Source organism: Salmo trutta, chromosome 9 (genome assembly GCF_901001165.1).
Source record: "Salmo trutta chromosome 9, fSalTru1.1, whole genome shotgun sequence".
Taxonomy (NCBI): Eukaryota; Metazoa; Chordata; class Actinopteri; order Salmoniformes; family Salmonidae; genus Salmo; species Salmo trutta.
The window spans coordinates 15,664,156-15,685,463 of NC_042965.1; the positions used below are offsets into that span (position 1 = coordinate 15,664,156).

The 21,308-nt window shown below is 42.2% G+C and overlaps 1 protein-coding gene across 16 annotated transcripts in view; it reads right to left on the reverse strand.

Annotated features, from left to right (window-relative positions):
* LOC115200028 (nuclear receptor corepressor 2) overlaps positions 1–21,308 on the reverse strand; it is a 151,983-nt gene that overhangs the window by 89,274 nt on the left and 41,401 nt on the right. For all 16 annotated transcript variants that reach the window (XR_003879465.1, XR_003879464.1, XM_029762695.1 and 13 more), the window contains exon 4: positions 16,064–16,241. Coding sequence is in view for 14 of the 16 variants with exons in the window: in XM_029762695.1 (XP_029618555.1) it covers positions 16,064–16,241 (178 nt within the window). In the remaining 2 variants the exon portion in view is untranslated. The remainder of the gene's footprint in view (positions 1–16,063; positions 16,242–21,308) is intronic.

The following is a 21,308-nucleotide window of genomic DNA, read 5'->3' on the forward strand; positions in this document are numbered from 1 at the left end:
AGACCATCTGCCACCTCATCAGGAGCATGCCCAGGCGTTGTAGGGAGGTCATACAGGCACGTGGAGGCCACACACACTACTGAGCCTCATTTTGATTTGTTTTAAGGACATTACATCAAAGTTGGATCAGCCGGTAGTGTGGTTTTCCACTTTAATTTTGAGTGTGACTCCAAATCCAAACCTCCATGGGTTGATAAATTGGATTTCCATTGATTATTTTTGTGTGATTTTGTTGTCAGCACATTCAACTATGTAAAGAAAAAAGTATTTAATAAGATTATTTCATTCATTCAGATCTAGGATGTGTTATTTTAGTGTTCCCTTTATTTTTTGAGCAGTGTACTATGCATAACACTTGTATCTTTTATCAAAGTTTATGATAAGTATTTCTGTAAATTGATGTCTCTCTGCAAATTCACCGGATGTTTTCGAGGCACAACATTACTGAACATAACGCGCCAATGTAAACAGATTTTTGGATATAAATATGACCTTTATCGAACAAAACATACATGTATTGTGTAACATGAAGTCCTATGAGTGCCATCTGATGAAGATCATAAAAGGTTAGTGATTCATTTTATCTCCATTTCTGCTTTTTGTGACTCCTCTCTTTGGCTGGAAAATGGCTGTATGTTTTTTTGTGACTAGGCGCTGACCTAACATAATCGTATGGTGTGCTTTCGCTGTAAAGCCTTTTTGAAATCTGACACGGTGGCTAGATTAACAAGAAGCAAAGCTTTAATTTGGTGTGTTGGACTTGTGACTGTATGAAAGTTAAATATTTTTTATATATTCGTTTTAATTTCGCACTCTGCCATTTCACCAGATGTTGTCGAAACGTTCGCTTCACCCCTACCTACTTGTACAAATTACCTTGACTAACCTGTAACCCCGCACATTGACTCTGTACCCGTACCCCCTGTATATAGCCTCATTGTTATTTTGTGTTAATTTTTATAATCTTTTACATTAGTTTATTTAGTAAATATTTTCTAAACTATTTCTTGAACTGCATTGTTGGTTAAGGGCTTGTAAGTAAGCATTTCACGGTAAAGCCACTGTACTCGGCGCATGTGACAAATAAGATTTGATCTCATTCCAAAATCATGGGCATTAAATGGAGTTGGTCCCCCTTTGCTGCTGTAACAGCCTCCACTCTTCTGGGAAGACTTTCCACTGGATGTTGGAACATTGTTGCGGGGACATCCATTCAGCCACAAGAGCATTAGTGAGGTCAGGCAATGATGGTGGGCGATTAGGCCTGACTTACAGTCAGCGTTCCAATTCATCCCAAAAGGTGTTCGATGGGGTTGAGGTCAGGGCTATGTGCAGGCAAGTCAAGTTCTTCCACACTGATGTCGACAAACCATTTCTGTAAGGACCTCACTTTGTTCACGGGGGCATTGTCATGCTGAAACAGGAAAGGGCCTTCCCCCCAAACTGTTGGCAGAAAGTTGGAATCAGAGAGTCGTTGAGGTCAGGGCTATGTGCAGGCAAGTCAAGTTCTTCCACACTGATGTCGACAAACCATTTCTGTAAGGACCTCACTTTGTTCACGGGGGCATTGTCATGCTGAAACAGGAAAGGGCCTTCCCCCAAACTGTTGGCAGGAAGTTGGAATCAGAGAGCCGTCTAGAAAGTCACTATTCTGTAGCTTTAAGATTTCCCTTCACTGGAACTAAGGGGTCTTGCCCAAACTCTGAAAAACAGCCACAGACCATTATTCCTCCACCAAACTTTACAGTTGGCACTATGCATTGGGGCAGGTAGCGTTCTCCTGGCATCTGCCAAACACAGATTCGTCCGTTGGACTGCCAGATGGTGAACTGTGATTCATCACCCTAGAATAGGCATTTTCACTGCTCCAGAGTCCAATGGCGGCGAGCTTTACGCCACTCCAGCCAACGCTTGGCATTGCGCATGGTGATCTTAGGCTTGTGTGCGGCTGCTCAAATTCATCACACGGGCCAACAATTGGGGAACCCTAGTGGTCTCAGTGGTATTGCTGATGCATGTCTGCAGGAGGAGGGTTTTGCTTTGTGCTTGGTCAGCAGGCGAGGTGCGCTCTGTCTCCATTTCAACTAACTTACACATACTGTACTGTATACAGTAGGGACAGGCAAAGAGGACTATAGTCCATAATTGTTCAGTGTAGCTTGTCATTTTACAAGCATGGACTAGGTATTTCACGGTTATAGAACTGTACATCCTAATCTCAGCCAAGGATGAGAGAAGCAACACTCCAAAGGTTATTCATGTTACACGTATGGGAAGTGTGAGCAAACAAATAAAGCTTAGCTGAAAAGAACTATAGCATCTTAAACCAACTCCCAATAAGCCACTGATCCCCCAATTGTAAACCCCCGCCAACACACCGTGAGTGTGTGTGTGGGGGAGACAGCGAGAAAATAGAAGTGTCAGTGAGTGGGAACCATGTTTCCTCCTGCGTAAGGTATGTGTGTAAAGAGTGTGTTTGATCCAGCTTCGGGTTTAGTTCGGTGTTATTTTTAAACTGCTAAAATGAGCATTATAACACTAATCTGGAGGAAGCAGGCAGGCTAAATCTAGCTGCTCTCTAGACCTACTCTAGCTGAAATGTCACCGGGAGGAAAGGGGTTGAACGGACGGGCTGGGTCTGAAAAGGCGAGGCTCCAGGCTGCTAGTCATACACGTCCATCACATCAGACACACGCAATCCTACCAGTGCCTTTTTTTGGCTGCTAAGCGTCTCCCTTTCTAATCATAGATGTGGCATGCTGCTACAACCCCTTGTTATAGCTTAAAGGGGCAAGCTGCAGTTCAAACAATAAGGAAGTGGTCACTAGCTTGTACTGGAGGCGGTCTCAGTTCCATCACTCTGAGAAATTATGTAAAAGCAGAGACTGGCTGAGATGAAAGAAGATATAGCCTAGCGTGGGTTAGGAAAATATGTGATTGTGTGTTTATACTTTGAAGGAAAATCCTTGATATAATGTCTATAGAAAAGGCAATGTAGGAGGATGAAATTGTAGTCCAAATTCAATGAAAACTGAAATATGATATAAAATGGTAGGTACAAGGTAAGACCTTGAGAACAACGGTCTGAAAAGCTACCAGTCTCAGCTCTGCAATCTCCTATACTATACCAGAGTTTGGTCAGGAGGGGTTTCAGAGGGCTATCTATCAAAAAGAGGGTTAGTTCTCCTGGGCTTTCAAGTGTCAAGACCCACACCATGTCTAGGACCTACATCATGACTGTCCTCTGTTCTTGTGAAGAGCAACACGTCTCCACACACTGCTAGCAGACAAAGTGTGAAAATAAGTGACCCCGATGTTAAAGCCTGTCCCCACTGCAGGTCATATACCCTGGCTAATACCACTCAAACTCAACCAACTTTAACTCGACTGTGTGTACGTGTACAGTCGTGGCCAAAAGTTGAGAATGACACAAATATTAATTTTCACAAAGTCTGCTGCCTCAGTTTGTATGATGGCAATTTGCATATACTCCAGAATGACCAGATGAATTGCAATGAATCAAAGTCCCTCTTTGCCATGCAAATGAACTGAATCCCCCAAAAAACATTTCCACTGCATTTCAGCCCTGCCACAAAAGGACCAGCTGACATCATGTCAGTGATTCTCTCGTTAACACAGGTGTGAGTGTTGACGAGGACAAGGCTGGAGATCACTCTGTCATGCTGATTGAGTTCGGATAACAGACTGGAAGCTTCAAAAGGAGGGTGTTGCTTGGAATCATTGTTCTTCCCCTGTCAATCATGGTTACCTGCAAGGAAACACGTGCCGTCATCATTGCTTTGCTCAAAAAGGGCTTCACAGGCAAGGACATTGCTGCCAGTAAGATTGCACCTAAATCAACCATTTATCGGCTCATCAAGAACTTCAAGTAGAGATGTTCAATTGTTGTGAAGAAGGCTTCAGGGCGCCCAAGAAAGTCCAGCATGCGCCAGGACCATCTCCTAAAGTTGATTCAGCTGCGGCATCGGGGCACCACCAGTACAGAGCTTGCTCAGGAATGGCAGCAGGCAGGTGTGAGTGCATCTGCACGCACAGTGAGGGGAAGACTTTTGGAGGATGGCCTGGTGTCATGAAGGGGAGAAAAGAAGCCACTTCTCTCCAGGGAAAACATCAGGGACAGACTGATATTCTGCAAAAGGTACAGGGATTGGACTGCTAAAGTCATTTTCTCTGATGAATCCCCTTTCCGATTGTTTGGGGCATCCGGAAAAAAGCTTGTCCGGAGAAGACAAGGTGAGCGCTACCATCAGTCCTGTGTCATGCCAACAGTAAAGTATCTTGAGACCATTCATGTGTGGGGTTTCTTCTCAGCCAAGGGAGTGGGCTCACTCACAATTTTGCCTAAGAACACAGCCATGAATAAAGAATGGTACCAACACATCCTCCGAGAGCAACTTCTCCCAACCATCCAGGAACAGTTTGGTGACGAACAATGCCTTTTCCAGCATGATGGAGCACCTTGCCATAAGGCAAAAGTGATAACTAAGTGGCTCGGGGAACAAAACATCGATATTTTGGGTCCATGGCCAGGAAACTCCCCCGACCTTAATCCCATTGGAAATTGTGGTCAATCCTCAAGAGGCGGGTGGACAAACAAAAACCCACAAATTCTGACAAACTCCAAGCATAAATTATGCAAGAATGGGCTGCCATCAGTCAGGATGTGGCCCAGAAGTTAACTGACAGCATGCCAGGACGTATTGCAGAGGTCTTGAAAAAGAAGGGTCAACACTGCAAATATTGACTCTTAGCATCAACTTCATGTAATTGTCAATAAAAGCCTTTGACACTGATGAAATGCTTGTAATTATACTTCAGTATTTCATAGTAACATCTGACAAAAAAATATCTAAAGACACTGAAGCAGCAAACTTTGTGAAAATGAATTCTCAACTTTTGGCCACGACTGTACACACACAGTACATGTGCAATGAATGCATGCCTGCTGAGTGAGCACAGGCTTTGATAGAGCGTGTGTGCTGTATGTGCAGTGTGTCAGCGAACATACACTGAGTGTACAAAACATTAGGAACACCTGCTCTTTCAATGACCTTATTGAGGTCACCTGTTAAATTCACTTCAAAATCAGTGTAGATGAAGGGGAGGAGACAGGTTAAAGAAGGACATTTAAGCCTTGAGACAGTTGAGACATGGATTGTGTATTTGTGCCATTCAAAGGGTGAATGGGCAAGACAAAAGATTTAAGTGCCCTTGAACGGGTTATGGTAGTAGGTGCCAGGCGCACTGGTTTGTGTGTCAAGAACTGCAACGCTGCTGCATTTTTCAGGCTCAACAGTTTCCTGTGTGTATCATGAATGACCCGCCATCCAAAGGACATCTAGGCAACTTGACAACTGTGGGAAGCATTGGAGTCAACATGGGCCAACATCCCTGTGGAATGTTTGAGACCTTGTAGTCCATGCCTCGACATATTGAGGGCAAAAGGGGGTGCAACTCAATATTAGGAAGGTGTTCCTAATGTTTTGTGTGAGTGGCCATACCAGTCAGTGTATGTGCAACAATTGAAAGGAGCAGAGAAAACATCCTGTTGTTTTCATGTTAGCAGGTGTTCATGAGATAATTTAGTCTTGTAAAAAAACAGAGCGAGGTGCACAACTCCTCTTAGCCTCGGTTACATTCTGAAGTAGGATTCATTTTGTGTCAATGGCAATGCTCGAACCCACAGAAACAAGAGACCCTTAAATTTACTCACAGCAAGTGCCACTAAGTGGGGGTTAGCCTAAATCACTCAGACGACCGTGTGAAGCCTGACCTTCCCTGACCATAAAAACAGCCTGTGCCAAAAGCTAATCAGTACAGATTCAGAGCTGCCAGTAATGACTGACAATACACAACCGATCAGCAAACAGGAGAATGTGGGGGAAAGGTGTCCAGGGAAGGGGGCAGCACGCACGCACACACACAGGCATGTGACTATGACATCCAAGCTGGCAGTCTGGCATAGACATCAAAGGTATTTGGTTTCCACAACAGCATAAATATCTCTGTCAGACTGACAGGTCAGCCCACATGTTAGTGCGGTGTGGGTAGAGTGTGGCACGCATGGAGATTTGGTGAAGTTACAGATTGGAGGTGTGAAGTAGAAGCCTTCATGGGTCCAAAAAGTTGGAACTGTTCCGAAATTGACCTGGGGCTTTTACACCCGGACCCGATATGCATAAATAAAAAAAAATGACAGACACCCATTCCGAACGGACCCGAGGACAACTACACTCGTTCCATATAGACCTGGTCGGCTCCAGACCCAGTACAATCAGAGTGGGGGAAGCAGCAGAAAAGGCTATTTTTAAGCTACTTAATTAAATCGAAGACAGGTGCTGCTCTAGCAGGGGCCATGCGGGCTGTGTGTGTAGGCTACCTTGAATGAGCGAGTGACACGGGGAGCAAGCAGGGAGGTAGAGACGAGACAGCAACTAACCAAACCGACTCGCACTATGGGTAGACTAATAGCGCCCATAGCTAGGTTATTTATCATCCAATATGATTACGTAGTAGAACCTGTCTTGACTGCAACAAAAAGGGAAAAGCTAGTTAAGCTAGCTAGCCTATTTTAGGCTGCATGCGCTTTCTTGTCCTACACAACTCCATTCAGAATATTAAGTAGCATCCTACCTGTTGGCTCTTGTTCGTTGTAGTCTATCCTTCAACTTTTCATTCCATTATTTTAATTCCAAATCGGGATTAGATACAGATCTCTCTCGAAACCATTTAGAATTCTGGATTCGAACCCGCTCGGGTTTTCGGGTACAGGTGGATCCGTGAAGACCTCTAGTGTGAAGAATGCCCTTCCAGCCCCCAGACAGTAGCCCTCCCCCTCCAAACACAAAGACAACAGACCTACATATGTTTTAACAAGACCATCTTTGAGAACTAACAGCCACCAAAATAAAAACTAGACAGTCAGGGAGATTCTAAAATTTAAAATATGTTATGGCATGGGGCCCCAATTGATTTTATGTGAGTCACTCAGATAGCATAAAAACAAGGCATTAGCTTTGAAACTGCCATTTCCCTCTCAGGCCCATGACAAAATGTGTAAAATCGCAGAAAACTGACTTTAAAACTGCAGCCAAGAGGAGGACCTCCAAAGCCATCGTGATGAGATGGGATGAAATGACGAGTCCCCAGGCTGCTAGTCATACATGTGCATCACATCAGACACACGCAATCCTACCAGTGCCTTGTTGGCTGCTAAGCGTCTCGCTCCCACCCCCGCTAACTTAGCCACCGCTGAAAAGAAAAGAAATCCTTAGGGCAACACCGCGCACACACACAATCATCATGTACGCTGCTGCTACTCTGTTTATCATATATCCTGATTCCTAGTCACCTTACCCCTATACACATCTACCTCCATCAGTCCAGTTTCCCTGCACATTGTAAATATGGTACTGGAACTGACCCTTCTTGTGTGTTTTTGTGCTACCTTGGGTTTGGAGCTGTCGAGAAAGGCATTTCACTGTACTTGTGCACGTGACAAATTGAAATACCTCATCCCTATTCTGTTCTCCAAGGGCTGTGGCTGATCACCAAGCAGAGGCTTAGACAGCAGACGGCCTTCCCTCCATCTAATCCATCTCTCATTGAGGAGAGAAAACAAGACTCTCATTGTGCTGGGTGGAAGTCTGTCACGCTGTCGTGGAACTACGCCTGTGGATCTGCCTGGACTCCATTACATATCAAGACACAGCAGTGGTGGGAATCTGTGATTGACTCAGCCTGAATTTAAAAACAGATTCAATTGTGCGTCACACACACACACAATACCCCATAATGTCAAAGTGGAATGCTGTTTGAAAATATTACATATAAATAAAAAATGAAAAGCTGAAATGTCTTGAGTCAATAAATATTCAATCCCTTTGTTATGGCAAGCCTAAATAAGTTCAGGAGTAAACATTTGCTTAACAAGTCACATAATAAGTTGCATGGACTCACTCTGTGTGCAATAATAGTGTTTAACATGATTTCTTAATGACTACTTCCTCTCTGTACCCCACACACACACAATTCATTTTTATTTATTTAACCTTTATTTAAACAGGGAGTCACAATGAGATTAAAAATCTATTTTACAAGAGAGCCCTGTACACATTACAATAAAAACAGATATTAAAACATACGTGTATAAAACATTATAATTCAGCACACAATTAACAAAAATAAAAATGTACTAAAAGCAATCGCATTCAACTACATAGAGGTCCTCAATCAATCATTTAAACTGCCTGAGTGACACCAGTACATCTAACTGCACTGAACTCTACAAATTAGGTGCAAAAAATAAAACACAGATTTTCCTAAATCTGTGGAGATAAGGAATGGATAACACTCCCTTCTCTAGTGTTATCCATTCCTGTGAACGGGTTTGGTAACTTCTGATTCTTATCTTAATTAATTAAGTTACATATGGAGGGAGTTTCTGTAAGATTGCTTTGTAAATTAATCAAAGATAATGCAGCTCTCTTCTTACAGACAGAGGTCCATCCCACATTTTTATACAGACGACAATGATGGGTCCTAAAATTGGCCCGTGATAAAACGTATTGCGTCCAAGGGTTTTAAAACAGAGGTTGCCGCACGCATGTAAACAATATCACCAAAATCGAATACAGGGAGAAGCGTTGCTTGAACAACCTTTCTCCTATTTTTAATACTAAGGCACTAAGGCATTTCGATATAAAAAAAACTATCTTGGAACTTAGCTTCTTAGTCAGATTTTGATATGCATTATGAAGGACAACTTGTCATCCATCCTGTCAGGTCTCTCAGTCGAGCAGTGAATTTCAAACACAGATTCAACCACAAAGACCAGGGAGGTTTTCCAACACCTCGCAAAGAATAGCACCTATTGGTAGACAGGTAAAAAAAGTAAAAAAATAATACATTGAATATCCCTTTGAGCATGGTGAAGTTATTAATTACACTTTGGATGGTGTATCAATACACCCAGTCACTACAGAGATACAGGTGTCCTTCCTAACAGTTGCCGGAGAGGAAGGAAACCGCTCAGGGATTTCACCACGAGGCCAATGGTGACTTTAAAACAGTTACAGAGTTTAATGGCTGTGATAGGAGAAACCTGAGGATGGATCAATAACAAGGCTAACCTAATTGACAGTGAAAAGAAGGAAGCTTGCACAGAATACAAATATTCCAAAACATGCATCCTGTTTGCAACAAGGCATTAAGGTAATACTGCAAAAAAATGTGGCAAAGCAATTCACTTTGTCCTGAATACAGTGTGTTATGTTTGGGGCAAATCCAATACATTACTGATGACCACTATTCATATTTCAAGCATAGTGATGACTGCATCATGTTATGGGTATGCTTGTAATCGTTAAGGACTGGGGAGTTTTTCAGGATAAGAAAAATTTAACTGAATGGAGATACGGCAAAATCCGAAAGGAAAACCTAGTTCAGTCTGCTTTCCACCAGATACACCTTTCAGCAGGACAATAACTTAAAATATAAGGCCAAATCTACACTGGAGTTGCTAACAAAGACGACAGTGAATGTTCCTGAGTGGCCTAGTCACCGTTTGGACTTAAATCCGCTTCTAAATCTATGGCAAGACCTGAAAATGGTTGTCTAGCAATGATCAACAACCAATTTGACAGAGCCTGACGAATTTTGAAAATAATAAAATGGGCAAATATTGTACAATCCAGGTGTGGAAAGCTCTTAGAGACTTACCCAGAAAGACTCACAGCTGTAATTGCTGCCAAAGGTGATTCTAACATGTATTGACTAAGGGGGTTGAATGCTTATCTAATCAAGATAGTTTTTTCCCCACATACTTTTTTTTTTGTTTACAAACGTTAGAATTGGTCTTCCACTTTGAAATGACAGAGTATTGTGTGTATATCATTGGCAAAAAATGACAAATCAATTTTAATCCCACTTTGTAACAAAACAAAATGTGGAAAAAGTCAAGGGGTGTGAATACTTTCCGAAGGCACTGTATATCCCCGCTAGACAGGCTGCTGCTATTATACAGTCTAGTCTGCTCTCCCTTTTCCTGTCGCTCTGTCTCTTACTCCTCCCTTTCCCGTTTCCCCTTCATCTGTGCCTCTCTCTGTATTTGCCCTTTGCCTCTTTGTTCCCCATCCCCCGCACTCCTCTCGTTTTGCTCATTCTTTCCATACAGTGGTTGTATCTGACAACACTTATATAATGGCTTCACAGCCCTCAGCACTGAGGAATTACTAGCGTTCCTGAATATTTCCCAGCTAGCTTAGAGAATCTGTGTGTGTTTTGCAGTCTTCCGTTATTGGCATATCTATTTACCATTCCTTGGCTGGCTGCCTCCCGTAGCAATTCGAAGTGCTCTGTACCATGTCAGGAACATCTCACTAGACTAGCAGTATCTCTGTTCTTCACTGTGATGCTGCTGTTTTCATCTTCCTCTGCTATGGTGCTTCATCCTGAGAGGCCCATCAAATCTAGGTCAGCAGCTCCATTATTTATTAATTGTTTGTTTCACAGCTAGCTCATATTCCCCACTCAGAATCCCCCTCCCAGTCCCAGCTCACATTGTGGTGTCTAATAATACCCTGGCTGCCTCCAGGGGAAGATGCTGCCACTCAGCAGGTTCTCACGCAGCACAGTAGAGGGTGTGATCGATGTCCTTGTCCTTGCTGCTGTCCCAACAGGCAGGTCAGGCCAGGGATGACTAACACTGGGTAGAGCTAGGGCTGTTACGGTGACCGTATTACTGCCACACCGGTGATCACAAGTCATCATCGCAGTCAAATTCCACGTGACCATTTAGTCACGGTAATTATGCTTCTCCAAGCTCTGATGCTGCTGATGGTCATTAGTAGCCTACCAAACTTGCTAACTGCCTGGAACTCAGCACTATTGTCCCTCTAATCACTCTGACATCAATTCAAATGTTTTCGATAATCAAATCAAACACTTCATGAAAGCGCATGAGCTCATGTTGAGCAACATTTCAATAGGCTATGCTATTGTGTGAGAAAACAGAGTTTTGATGGCTTCCATTAAAAATAGGATCCCATTAGCTTTCTATAGGCTAGGCCTACTAGATTTATTAACTTCCCTAATAATAAGCACATTGCTTGTCTTTACAACAGGAGTATAGCCTACCTGGCTGGAATGAAAATGAACCACGAGAAAAGTGTCTTCCATTTGCTATTTAGGTGCATAGATAAGTATTTCTTCCCGCTGCCCCTGTTGCCCGTTCTGAGACAGGTGCATTCTAAATCAAAACAAATTTCACACATATATTATTAAGTTTATGTAAAGACAAGACTAAATCAAGAATAGTCTGATGGGTGACAATATTAGCTTATCCCTTGTGAATGATGCCCAGTGTCTGCAGTAAGGAACGAAACATGCTTTTTTGCGACTTTTTCAAATCATAGTCGCACACCTCATGTAGCCTAGCCCATAGGTCTATACGTTTTGATAAGGTTCACAACTAAAAGTGGGCAAATAACGTGGCCAAAATAATTAAGCACATTAATCTGCTTTACAACCGGTGTGGAGCCTAATTGGCATACACCACCGGTCAAAAGTTTTAGAACACCTACTCATTCAAGGGTTTTACTTTATTTTTACTATTTATTGTAGAATAATAGTGAAGACATCAAAACTATGAAATACCACATATGGAATCATGTAGTGACTTAGTGCCATATAGCCACCCTTAGACTTAGTGACAGCTTTGCAGACACTTGGCATTCTCTCAACCAGTTTCATGAGGTAGTCACCTGGAATGCATTTCAATTAACAGGTGTGCCTTGTTAAAAAGTTAATTTGTGGAATTTCTTTCCTTCTTAATGCGTTTGAGACAATCAGTTGTGTTGTAAAAAGGTAAAGGGGGTAATACAGATGATGCTCTATTTAGTTAATGACCCGGTCCATAATGGCAAGAAAAGCAAAAAAAAAAAAAAAAAAAAAAAAACGTAAAAATACATAAAGAACAGCTCAAATAAGCAAAGAGAAATGACAGTCCATTACTTTAAGACATGAAGGTCAGTCAATACAGAAAATGTTAAGAACTTTGAAAGTTTCTTCCAAGTGCAGTCACAAAAACCATCATGCGCTATGATGAAACTAGTTCTCATGAGGACCGCCACAGGAATGTCAGACCCAGAGTTACCTCTGCTGCAGAGGATAAGTTCACTAGAGTTACCAGCCTCAGAAATTGCAGCCCAAATAAATGCTTCAGAGTTCAAGTAACAGACACATCTCAACATCAACTGTTCAGAGGAGACTGCGTGAATCAGGCCTTCATGGTCAAATTTCTGCAAAGAAACCACAACTAAAGGACACCAATAAGAAGAAGACTTGCTTGGGCCAAGAAACAGGAGCAATGGACATTACACCGCTGGCAATTTGTCCTTTGCTTCCAACCGCCGTGTCTTTGTGAGATGCGGTGTGTGTGAACGGATGACCTCTGCATGTGTATTTCCGACCGTAAAGCATGGAGGAGGAGGTGTGATGGTGTGGGGGTGCTTTGCTGGTGACACTGATTTATTTAGAATTCAAGGCACACTTAACCAGCATGGCTACCAGAGCCATACATTCTGTAGCGATACGCCATCCCATCTGGTTTGGGCTTAGTGGGGATATCATTTGTTTTTCAACAGGACAATAACCCAACACACCTTCAGGCTGTGTAAGGGATATTTTACCAAGAAGGAGAGTGATGAAGTGCTGCATCAGATGACCTGGCCACCACAATGCCCGGACCTCAACCAAATTTAGATGTCTTGGGATGAGCCTGACCGCAGAATGAAGGAAAAGCAGCTAACAAGTGCTCAGCATATGTGGGAACTCCTTCAAGAACTGTTGGAAAAGCATTTCAGGTGAAGCTGGTTGAGAGAATGCCAAGAGTGTGCAAAGCTTCCATCATGGCAAAGGGTGGCTATTTGAAGAATCTCAAATACAAAATATATTTTGATTTGTTAAACACTTATTGATTCCATGTGTTATTTCATAGTTTTGATATTTTATTCTACACTATAGAAAATAGTAAAAAAATAAATAAGGAAAACCCTTGAATGAGTCAGTGTTCTAAAACTTTTGACCGGTAGTGTACATAGGTGGCGCGTGAGTTTCAAGTTTGGGGAAGATAATTTCCACCATAAAAATTCACTTTTATAATAAAGTATTACATGCATAACTGCATTTGCGATCACATTTGAGAACAGCATTTTCCGCTAATTGATTGAATTTTGGAACATTCGCACATATAGTCTGCTGCTGTGTGTGCATTGCTGCACTTATGTGAAGAAATAGCCTAATTGTTTATCAACATTTGAAGCTAAAACCTTCTGATCTGTTGCATCAGCCTCATTGCTTTTAAATGTTTGTGGTTGTATTAATTTTGGATCTATCGCATCCAACAACTGTCCCAGCATATGTTTGGAATACTTGTTTATTGCACAGAAGGACAAGTTGACCAAAAGAATAGATCAACTTTTGTACTATGGGGGATAGTAGAATAACATAGGCTAGTGCTGTTTGTTAGGCCTACTCATCTTGTTGGCTGACAAAAAGTAGGTTAAAATGTAGACAGTTCTTCTAACATCTTCAACATGAACTCGGGATTTGATAAGTCCCCGATGTGTCAGTCTTCACTTCTAGCCTACTTCTTAGCTGTGAGAAGGCCCTGATCATGTGACGGGCATTAGCTAATACGAATTGAGATATCTGAGAGAGCCAAGTGAGCGAGAGGTGCTTCGTATGGCAGCCGGGGGAAGGGAATTATAATTATTATATTCTTCCCAAGGGCACAACGGCCACTTTGGTCGCAAAATGCATAGATTTTTTTAGGGGGCATTACAGCCACACAAGGGGGTTGTCATTGGGAAATTCGAGGCCTGGTGAAAATATTATCAAGTGCTTATCAAATTGTGAATGAGAGACTGATGAAGTGTGTGCAGCCTGCACAAGAAACAACTCAGAGCCTTTCATGCAACTTAAAAAAAATAAAAATTATTAGAGTCGCATCATGCAGCCTTAGAATGTATTAAACATCAAAACATACAGCCCAACATTTGTATCTCAACTAAAGTTGCATAAATAACGTATAAATAGCATATAGGAGGACCTGTTTCTTTGCTGAGCGCTCAACACAGAATAGCCGCATGTGCGCACTTCCCTGGCAATCATTTGGAGAAAATGTCCTTTCTATTTTATTCAGCAATGTTCAATTGTATTCTTCATACTATATAAAAAATAAATAAAAATTGTGCCACGCAATTCTAAGCAAATCTTGTCTGCTAAATGAGCTGGTGTAGCCCCAGCCATATGGCATAGCCAGATCAGGGCCTAACATAAGGACAACTATTCTTCTGAAATAGACTACATTTTAATTCATATCATGTTCCTTTAGACCTGTCTAAAGTAAATCATGGATTTATTGTGATGGTGTAGGCTATATTACATGGATTTATTACTTTTAAAATGGTGATGTTTTAAAGGTCTGCATCAGTAGGCTATGCGAGGAAGCCAGGAGATGCTAAAACCTGTTTATGTTCATTAACGGTCAGTTACCATGAGACCGCCAGTTATTTTCTTGACAATCACCACCACAGCCCTAGGTAGAGCAGGCCAGTTCCCACTGAGGCAAAGCTCCTCTTGCCCCTTATTCAGAAATGGACTAAATTGACTAGAAATTATACATCTTCTGGAATAGATTAGCAAAATGGCCAAAATTACTATTCTGCTAACATTTGACGTGTAGAAGACACCAACAGGACATAGCTAGCTAAACAGCAACAGTAAGTGTGGGTGTAACAACATAGCGCTCCGGGAACAATCTTTATTACTAACAACTCCCACCGACGCCAGATGGTAGAGTATGAGTGGGAACAATCATTTCTTCAGTGCTTTTTCAGAATCACCTTCCAGGTGCCATGACTTGTTGATGAGCAGAGAAACAGTACTAGCAGAGTGTCATCCACTGTGTAGATGACAAGTGAAGGGAGAACAGAGCAGTGAGCAGCACAACCTTCCCCTGAGCCTCTGGCCTAGAAAACAGAACCTGTAGAAAGCAACACACACTGACTGTACCAGCCCTTTTCATGGAACACATTCTCAGAGCTAGCTAACATTCCACACATCTGTGTATGCTGCCACTTACCGTAAAACTTTAATTAAATGCAGTCTCAAATAGCAGCTTGTCCCTTTTAATAGCCAGTAATCTGCACGCATTTCAGCAAATAATTGCCGGTTTCAAACAAAATGCGGGATCTAAATACATTTTTATGAGTGAATTTCATTGAGTACCAGAAAGACTTTAAGCAAAATCGGGGATGTGTGATAGGCAGTCTTCGCAAGTCTCATTTGCGATGGATTTGTTATTCTAATGTTTATACTGGTCACAAACAGTGTGGTAGTCTTTTCAACAGTTTATCGAGCAAAAGCTTCCTGCATTAAGGAAATAGACGCCTGGATCAAACAGAAGGCGGTCTCTAAAAAGCGCCGGTTGTGTTCCGTGACTGAAGCAAATAAATGCCTGCGCTATTCATTTAAGACACAGCCAGCACCAGTGCAGCTAAAGCAGAGCACAGTTGTTGTGGAGTAGGTCAGGACCTCTAAAAGTGAAAGGCAATCTGCATTACTTATGACTGGCTCACCTCCATCAAGGAACTGATCCCTTGCTGAAGAGGAAATATTCATTACCATGAGCTGCTATGTTATGCATTTACACTGTTAAACCTATGCTTTTGGAGGGTTTCTGTGACCCAGCAGGCACATAGAAAAATATATTCAAGCCCGTACACAACCATTCCTGGGAGAGAAAACACAACAGCACAGCTACTTCCCACATCCCTGCTTGTTTACTCTGGGCATTTAGTAGCTATAAATAACCACATACAGTGTCAAATGACTCCCCACACCATGCTAAATAACCACTTAACCTCAGCCAGCCAGGCGAAATGTCAGCACAGTTAAGAGAAAGCTGTCCAATCCAAATCAGCACTTTGAACCAAACCAATCAAAGTAGGAGTACATTTCCTAAGTAATCAACACTGACCTTTGACATGTCCTCTGCCCCTCCCAGAGGAAGTTGTGGGCGGTGGGCTGAGTGCCTCATGAGAGACTCCGGCCCCATGTCCAGCCGAGGACGCTTCATCTCAGCATATTCCACCTCTGATAGGTTGTTGGGATCGGGCAGGTATATGTGCTCATAGCGGATGTGTTGCTCCTGACCTCTGTAGGGACAAAGACAGAAAGACAGGTAAACAACTAACATCTGGAAGTATGGTATATCAGACTAGGAGGAAGTCAAGCCAGCAAACTGGCACCATAATAGTTCTGAGCCGATGTAATAAAATGACCACTGGATATTCAGAACTGTACATTTGTTAAATCAATTCACACAGATCAAGTTCAATGTTGCGGGGCATGAAATAAAAGCCCTCTATTTAGGGCTGGGCGATAAGGCCAAAATATCATATCATGGTATTTTTCAAATTTGACGATATTTTATGCTTTGATGAATAAAAGTTCTACATTTGCATTATGAGTAGTGCGAGTAGGGTGGCAACACATATATTCTAAATTATTTCAATGGATTTTTCACCATTGATTATTTTACACTGTTCAATTCAACCTCAACCTAAAATAATTTCCTGCATTACCATCAATTTCTGCATTTCCTGCACTCATCTGAGATCATTTCCACACTGCCACGATATGGGCAAAAATACTAGGCCTTATTTTAAACCAAATGTTGCAATTGCGATTTAGATCAAAACACTTGTGACCTTTTGGAATCATGGAAATAGAATGTTTATTATAATTCTAGTTAGAATATAAATAATAGTGGGCACTTTGAATACAGTGTTGTTTGACATGACAACGAATGAAAAGGCTGTGGACGAGTTATTGTGACAGGGTAGAAACCAAAGTGATGTTCAGTGTTCCCTAGTGGACCCTATAGTCTTTGGCTACATTAAATCTTTATTCATGTAGCCAACATATTCATGCTTTGCCTATTCCTCTTTGATTTAGAAGATACTATTGCACAAACAACATGCTGATTTAGGCCTCCACCAGCACTGGTATCAGACTGTATGAACTAGCTACGTTTGCTCTGACTCAGTACTTTTATAAGCTAGTTAGTTAGCCAGCAAACTATCCATTAGCATTAGTGGCTAACACGATTTAGTTTAACTTGCTAAGAAAATACAAACTAGCTGTTTGCAGATGTAAGAAACACAAACAGATATTGTAATTATTGAACGCTTGTGGATTTATATTAAGATCAAAGTGGAAATAACATTGTTGCATGTGTGCTGCATTGACCATGCAGACTGAACGAAAGTGTCTCGTGGTCAAGCAACAACAAATGTTCTCCTTGAGTGACAGGGCGTGGGACAAGGTCTATGTGGAAAGCGGCATGGAAAGAGAGAGAGCGATGACTCAAGTAGCAGAGTAAATTATAAAAATGGACGTTACACACGGCGTATCACATTTAACAAACTAAACATTCAAATACCATTATAGAAAGTAAAATAAAAACGCAAACTGGTCCATGCATCAATACCGGTACATAGTAAAATACGGTATACCGCCCAGCCCTTTCCTCTATTAACAAAATAATGTTCCATTGTGTATTAAATGACGTATTACAGTAATATGGAGTTATTCATGGTCATTGTGAATTATATGACGTATTACAGTAATATGGAGTTATTCATGGTCATTCTGAATTATATGACGTATTACAGTAATATGGAGTTATTCATGGTCATTGTGAATTATATGACGTATTACAGTAATATGGAGTTATTCATGGTCATTGTGAATTATATGACGTATTACAGTAATATGGAGTTATTCATGGTCATTGTGCCGAATTGATTTCTTTTTTTAGGAAGAGCGATTCTAGACGTCACCGTCTTGAGTGATTGCCAATATCCATTCCTAAGAGCTCCTCCACCCCCTCCGTACAATGCTAGAAGTGCTTTATCACTTGAGAACACCACTCTGCTACATGAAAAAGTGGCAATCCATGAAACACTCAAAGCAGATAATGGTCCTCGGGGAGATGTGGAATTTGACAACATGACCATAATGATTAACTTATCCATTTGTAAGGCCAACACGGTGAGTGGTCTAAACAAAGGAAACGACACAAGAACAACTAGGCCTATCCCACTCACTGCGTGACCCACTTATGGCAGCATACAGGCCTTGCATATTTCTGGTCCCTTCTGTACATATGCCTAGGTTTACACAACTGATGCATTCCATGTCTGCACACAACCCCAGGGCGATTAGCTAAACGTTTGTGGTCATAATGACCCAAAATATTACTTGTGTCTGTACAGTATGACCAGATAAGCTAAAGGCTCAGTTGGTAGAGCATGGCACTTGCAACGCCAGGATTGCCGGTTCGATTCCCACGGGGGACCAGTACGAACAAATATGAAAATGTACTGTATGCACTCACTAAGTCGCTCCTGATAAGAGTGTCTGCTAAATTACTAAAATGTAAAAATGCAAATGTGAAAACCCATGACTTAAACAGAAGGAGCAGCATAGTTAGTTATTGGACTGGAATACTGAGGCAGATCAAACAGACACCAAAAGTGTCAAATGACAGTTCTGTAACCCACCTTCCGACTGCACTACTAATACACTACACTAAAACACAGCATAAAGCCTAGTTGCTCTTCTATCTTTTTGAATTGTAAAGTGGTCACTACTCACTAGGGCCACACACACAAACACACCCAAAACAATGACTGACCTCTCCTGCGGCCCTTTCCCTGCAACATCCCTGTACTGTAGCTCCGAACCAGAACAGAGCTGGGTGGCCTGGAATGCTAACAATTAGATGGCTAAAATCATGGGTGGAAGGGAGAAGAGGGGAGCAGAGCTGCAATACGATAGGTCATGATCTGCTGTACGTGTGGTTTTAGACTCACAGTACATTCAAACTCAGGGAATTAAAACAAGCAAAAACTTTATAAATAAGGGTCTGGAAAAGCAGGCTGTGTCCTTCAATGTTCAGTGAAATGAAAGGCTTTGAATATTCAGTTCCCTACTAATCTCGTTCCCAGACACATCCGCCTGAATGTGTGAAGAGTCTGGTGGACCATCAAGTCAAACTTGGCCTTCGTTAGCCAATAGAGAAAGACCGGGAGAAACTCCTGGCGCATAGGCATTGGCTTATTTGCCTTAATCTACCAACCATTCATCTCCCACAACACCTTCCCCCTTACCCCCCCTGTAAACTAGCACACCACAAGCACAGAGCTCCGCCTTGCAGTTGTGTGAGTCGCTAAAATTAAATGACAAACACTCCCATAGAATTCTATGGTCACTCCCACTAAGGCCAACTTTGAATCGTTGATGTAACATGCTTATATACGCAATAGCCTGGGAACGAGGTTAGTTCACTACATACATCAGTTAAGGTTAATGACTTGGTAATGGTGCTCTGTTCCATATTAGGCCATGATTTTCTAAAAACCTGCCCTTGAGGCATTCTTAGGTAGATGCTGGAATGTCAGTGACAAGACTGCCAATGTCAAAATGGAAGTGGCTTCTTAGGGTGGGAAAGACCAACTGGGAAACACAACCACAATTGCCAGTGCAGAGCCACAAAGGACTACTGTGTGATTTATTTTAGTGCCAGTGAGCAGAAAGCGTTTCTGTCTTCCAGGGTGCCACTGGTACTATAATAATTTAGCCAGGATCTGCTATATTCTCCCCAATGACTAGACCACAGGAATGTTGCAGTTACATATTACACAATCCTGAATCTGCATGTGAAAGGTGTCATGGGGTGGCCTGGACTGAGAAATGACAGAAGTTCTGGTGTATACTCGCTTAAAGGGATAGTTCACCCAAATTACAAAATGACATATTGGTTGCCTTATACTGTAAGCAGTCTATGGACAAGGTATGACAGGAATCCATGCTTTGGATTGGTTTCCCTGGCACTGCTTCCCCATTCAAGTCATGGGACCGCTACTATTATTATTTTTGTTCAAATCATCGTTAAGTGACTTTGTTGAGCTATACAGTCAATGTTTTGTTACATTCGGATGATTTGGTCATGATGCGTGAAAAATGCTAATAGCATGACTTGAATGAGATTTGGGAAATGCCCCACAATTACCATACCTTGTCCATAGACTGCTTACAGGGAAACCAACATGTACTTTGGGTGAACCATCCCTTTAAACAGTGATGCAAAAAAATAGGTGGCAAAGAATGAAAATCCAGATGGTGTGTAAAAGCCCTTCCCCCTCACTCCCCTTTTAGACACACACCCCTCTGATTGCCATAGAGGCTTGGCACTTACATAATCACATCATCAAGCTCTGTAGCTATTTTATATTCCTCCCTTTTCCCTCTCTCTCTCTCTCTCTCTCCCTCTCTCCAAGCTTATGCATGAGCGTGCCACATAATCTGATCCCTGGGGAGGATTTGACAGGAGTAAAAAGGGGTAGAGGGGTGAGGGACATCAGGGAGGAGGCGGTGCGCAGCGCTGCGATACAATACAACAACGTCTCCATTAGTCTCTCATTGGCTCGGGTCCCCTTATGAGCAGAGCACAGATCATGCGTGCCGATAGCGCCGCGTTATCGTGGAAGCACTACGCGTTTGTGCCTTTGCCAATCTCTCCACTACCCGAGGAAAAGCTGCAGCTGTGCAGAGAGCAGGGGAGGCTGGGAGAGAGAGTGGGCCAGGGGTAGAAGCTCCATGGCAGGGACGGGGAACTGAAATGAGTACAGGAAGAGAGAGACAAAAAGGAGAGAACATCAAACAGAAAAACCGGGATTACCAGTCGACTCCGCAAACTAAACATCAGAGACAACTGTGTTTGATAGTTGATAAAAAAAAAATTAAAAACGCAGGATAACTTCTACGTGACGCAATTGCCTAGACTGAGTGCTGTGCCTTGAGCAAAACAACACAGTAAGGAAAGGGAAAATATTCCACTAAAGTGTCCCTCAGAGAATTTGTTCAAATAAGCATAGTTCAAGACTAAGGTTATCATCATTATCTTTCCTCATTGAACAAATCAACAGATGCCCTGAACCTAGCACATCACTCATGCTTGCTCATCTATTCTTTAGACACACCAAGGTCTCCTTTTGCTTTCAAAAGCACTTAACTAAAAGACTAATGCTGAGAAGAAAAGAAAGTTCACTGACAGCCCTGCTCCATTCATTTCAGGTGACCTCGTACAACCTCTGAGGCTCCTGGTACACATAGCCCATGGGCCTAGATTAGGCACCTAAACATTTTATTTTAAA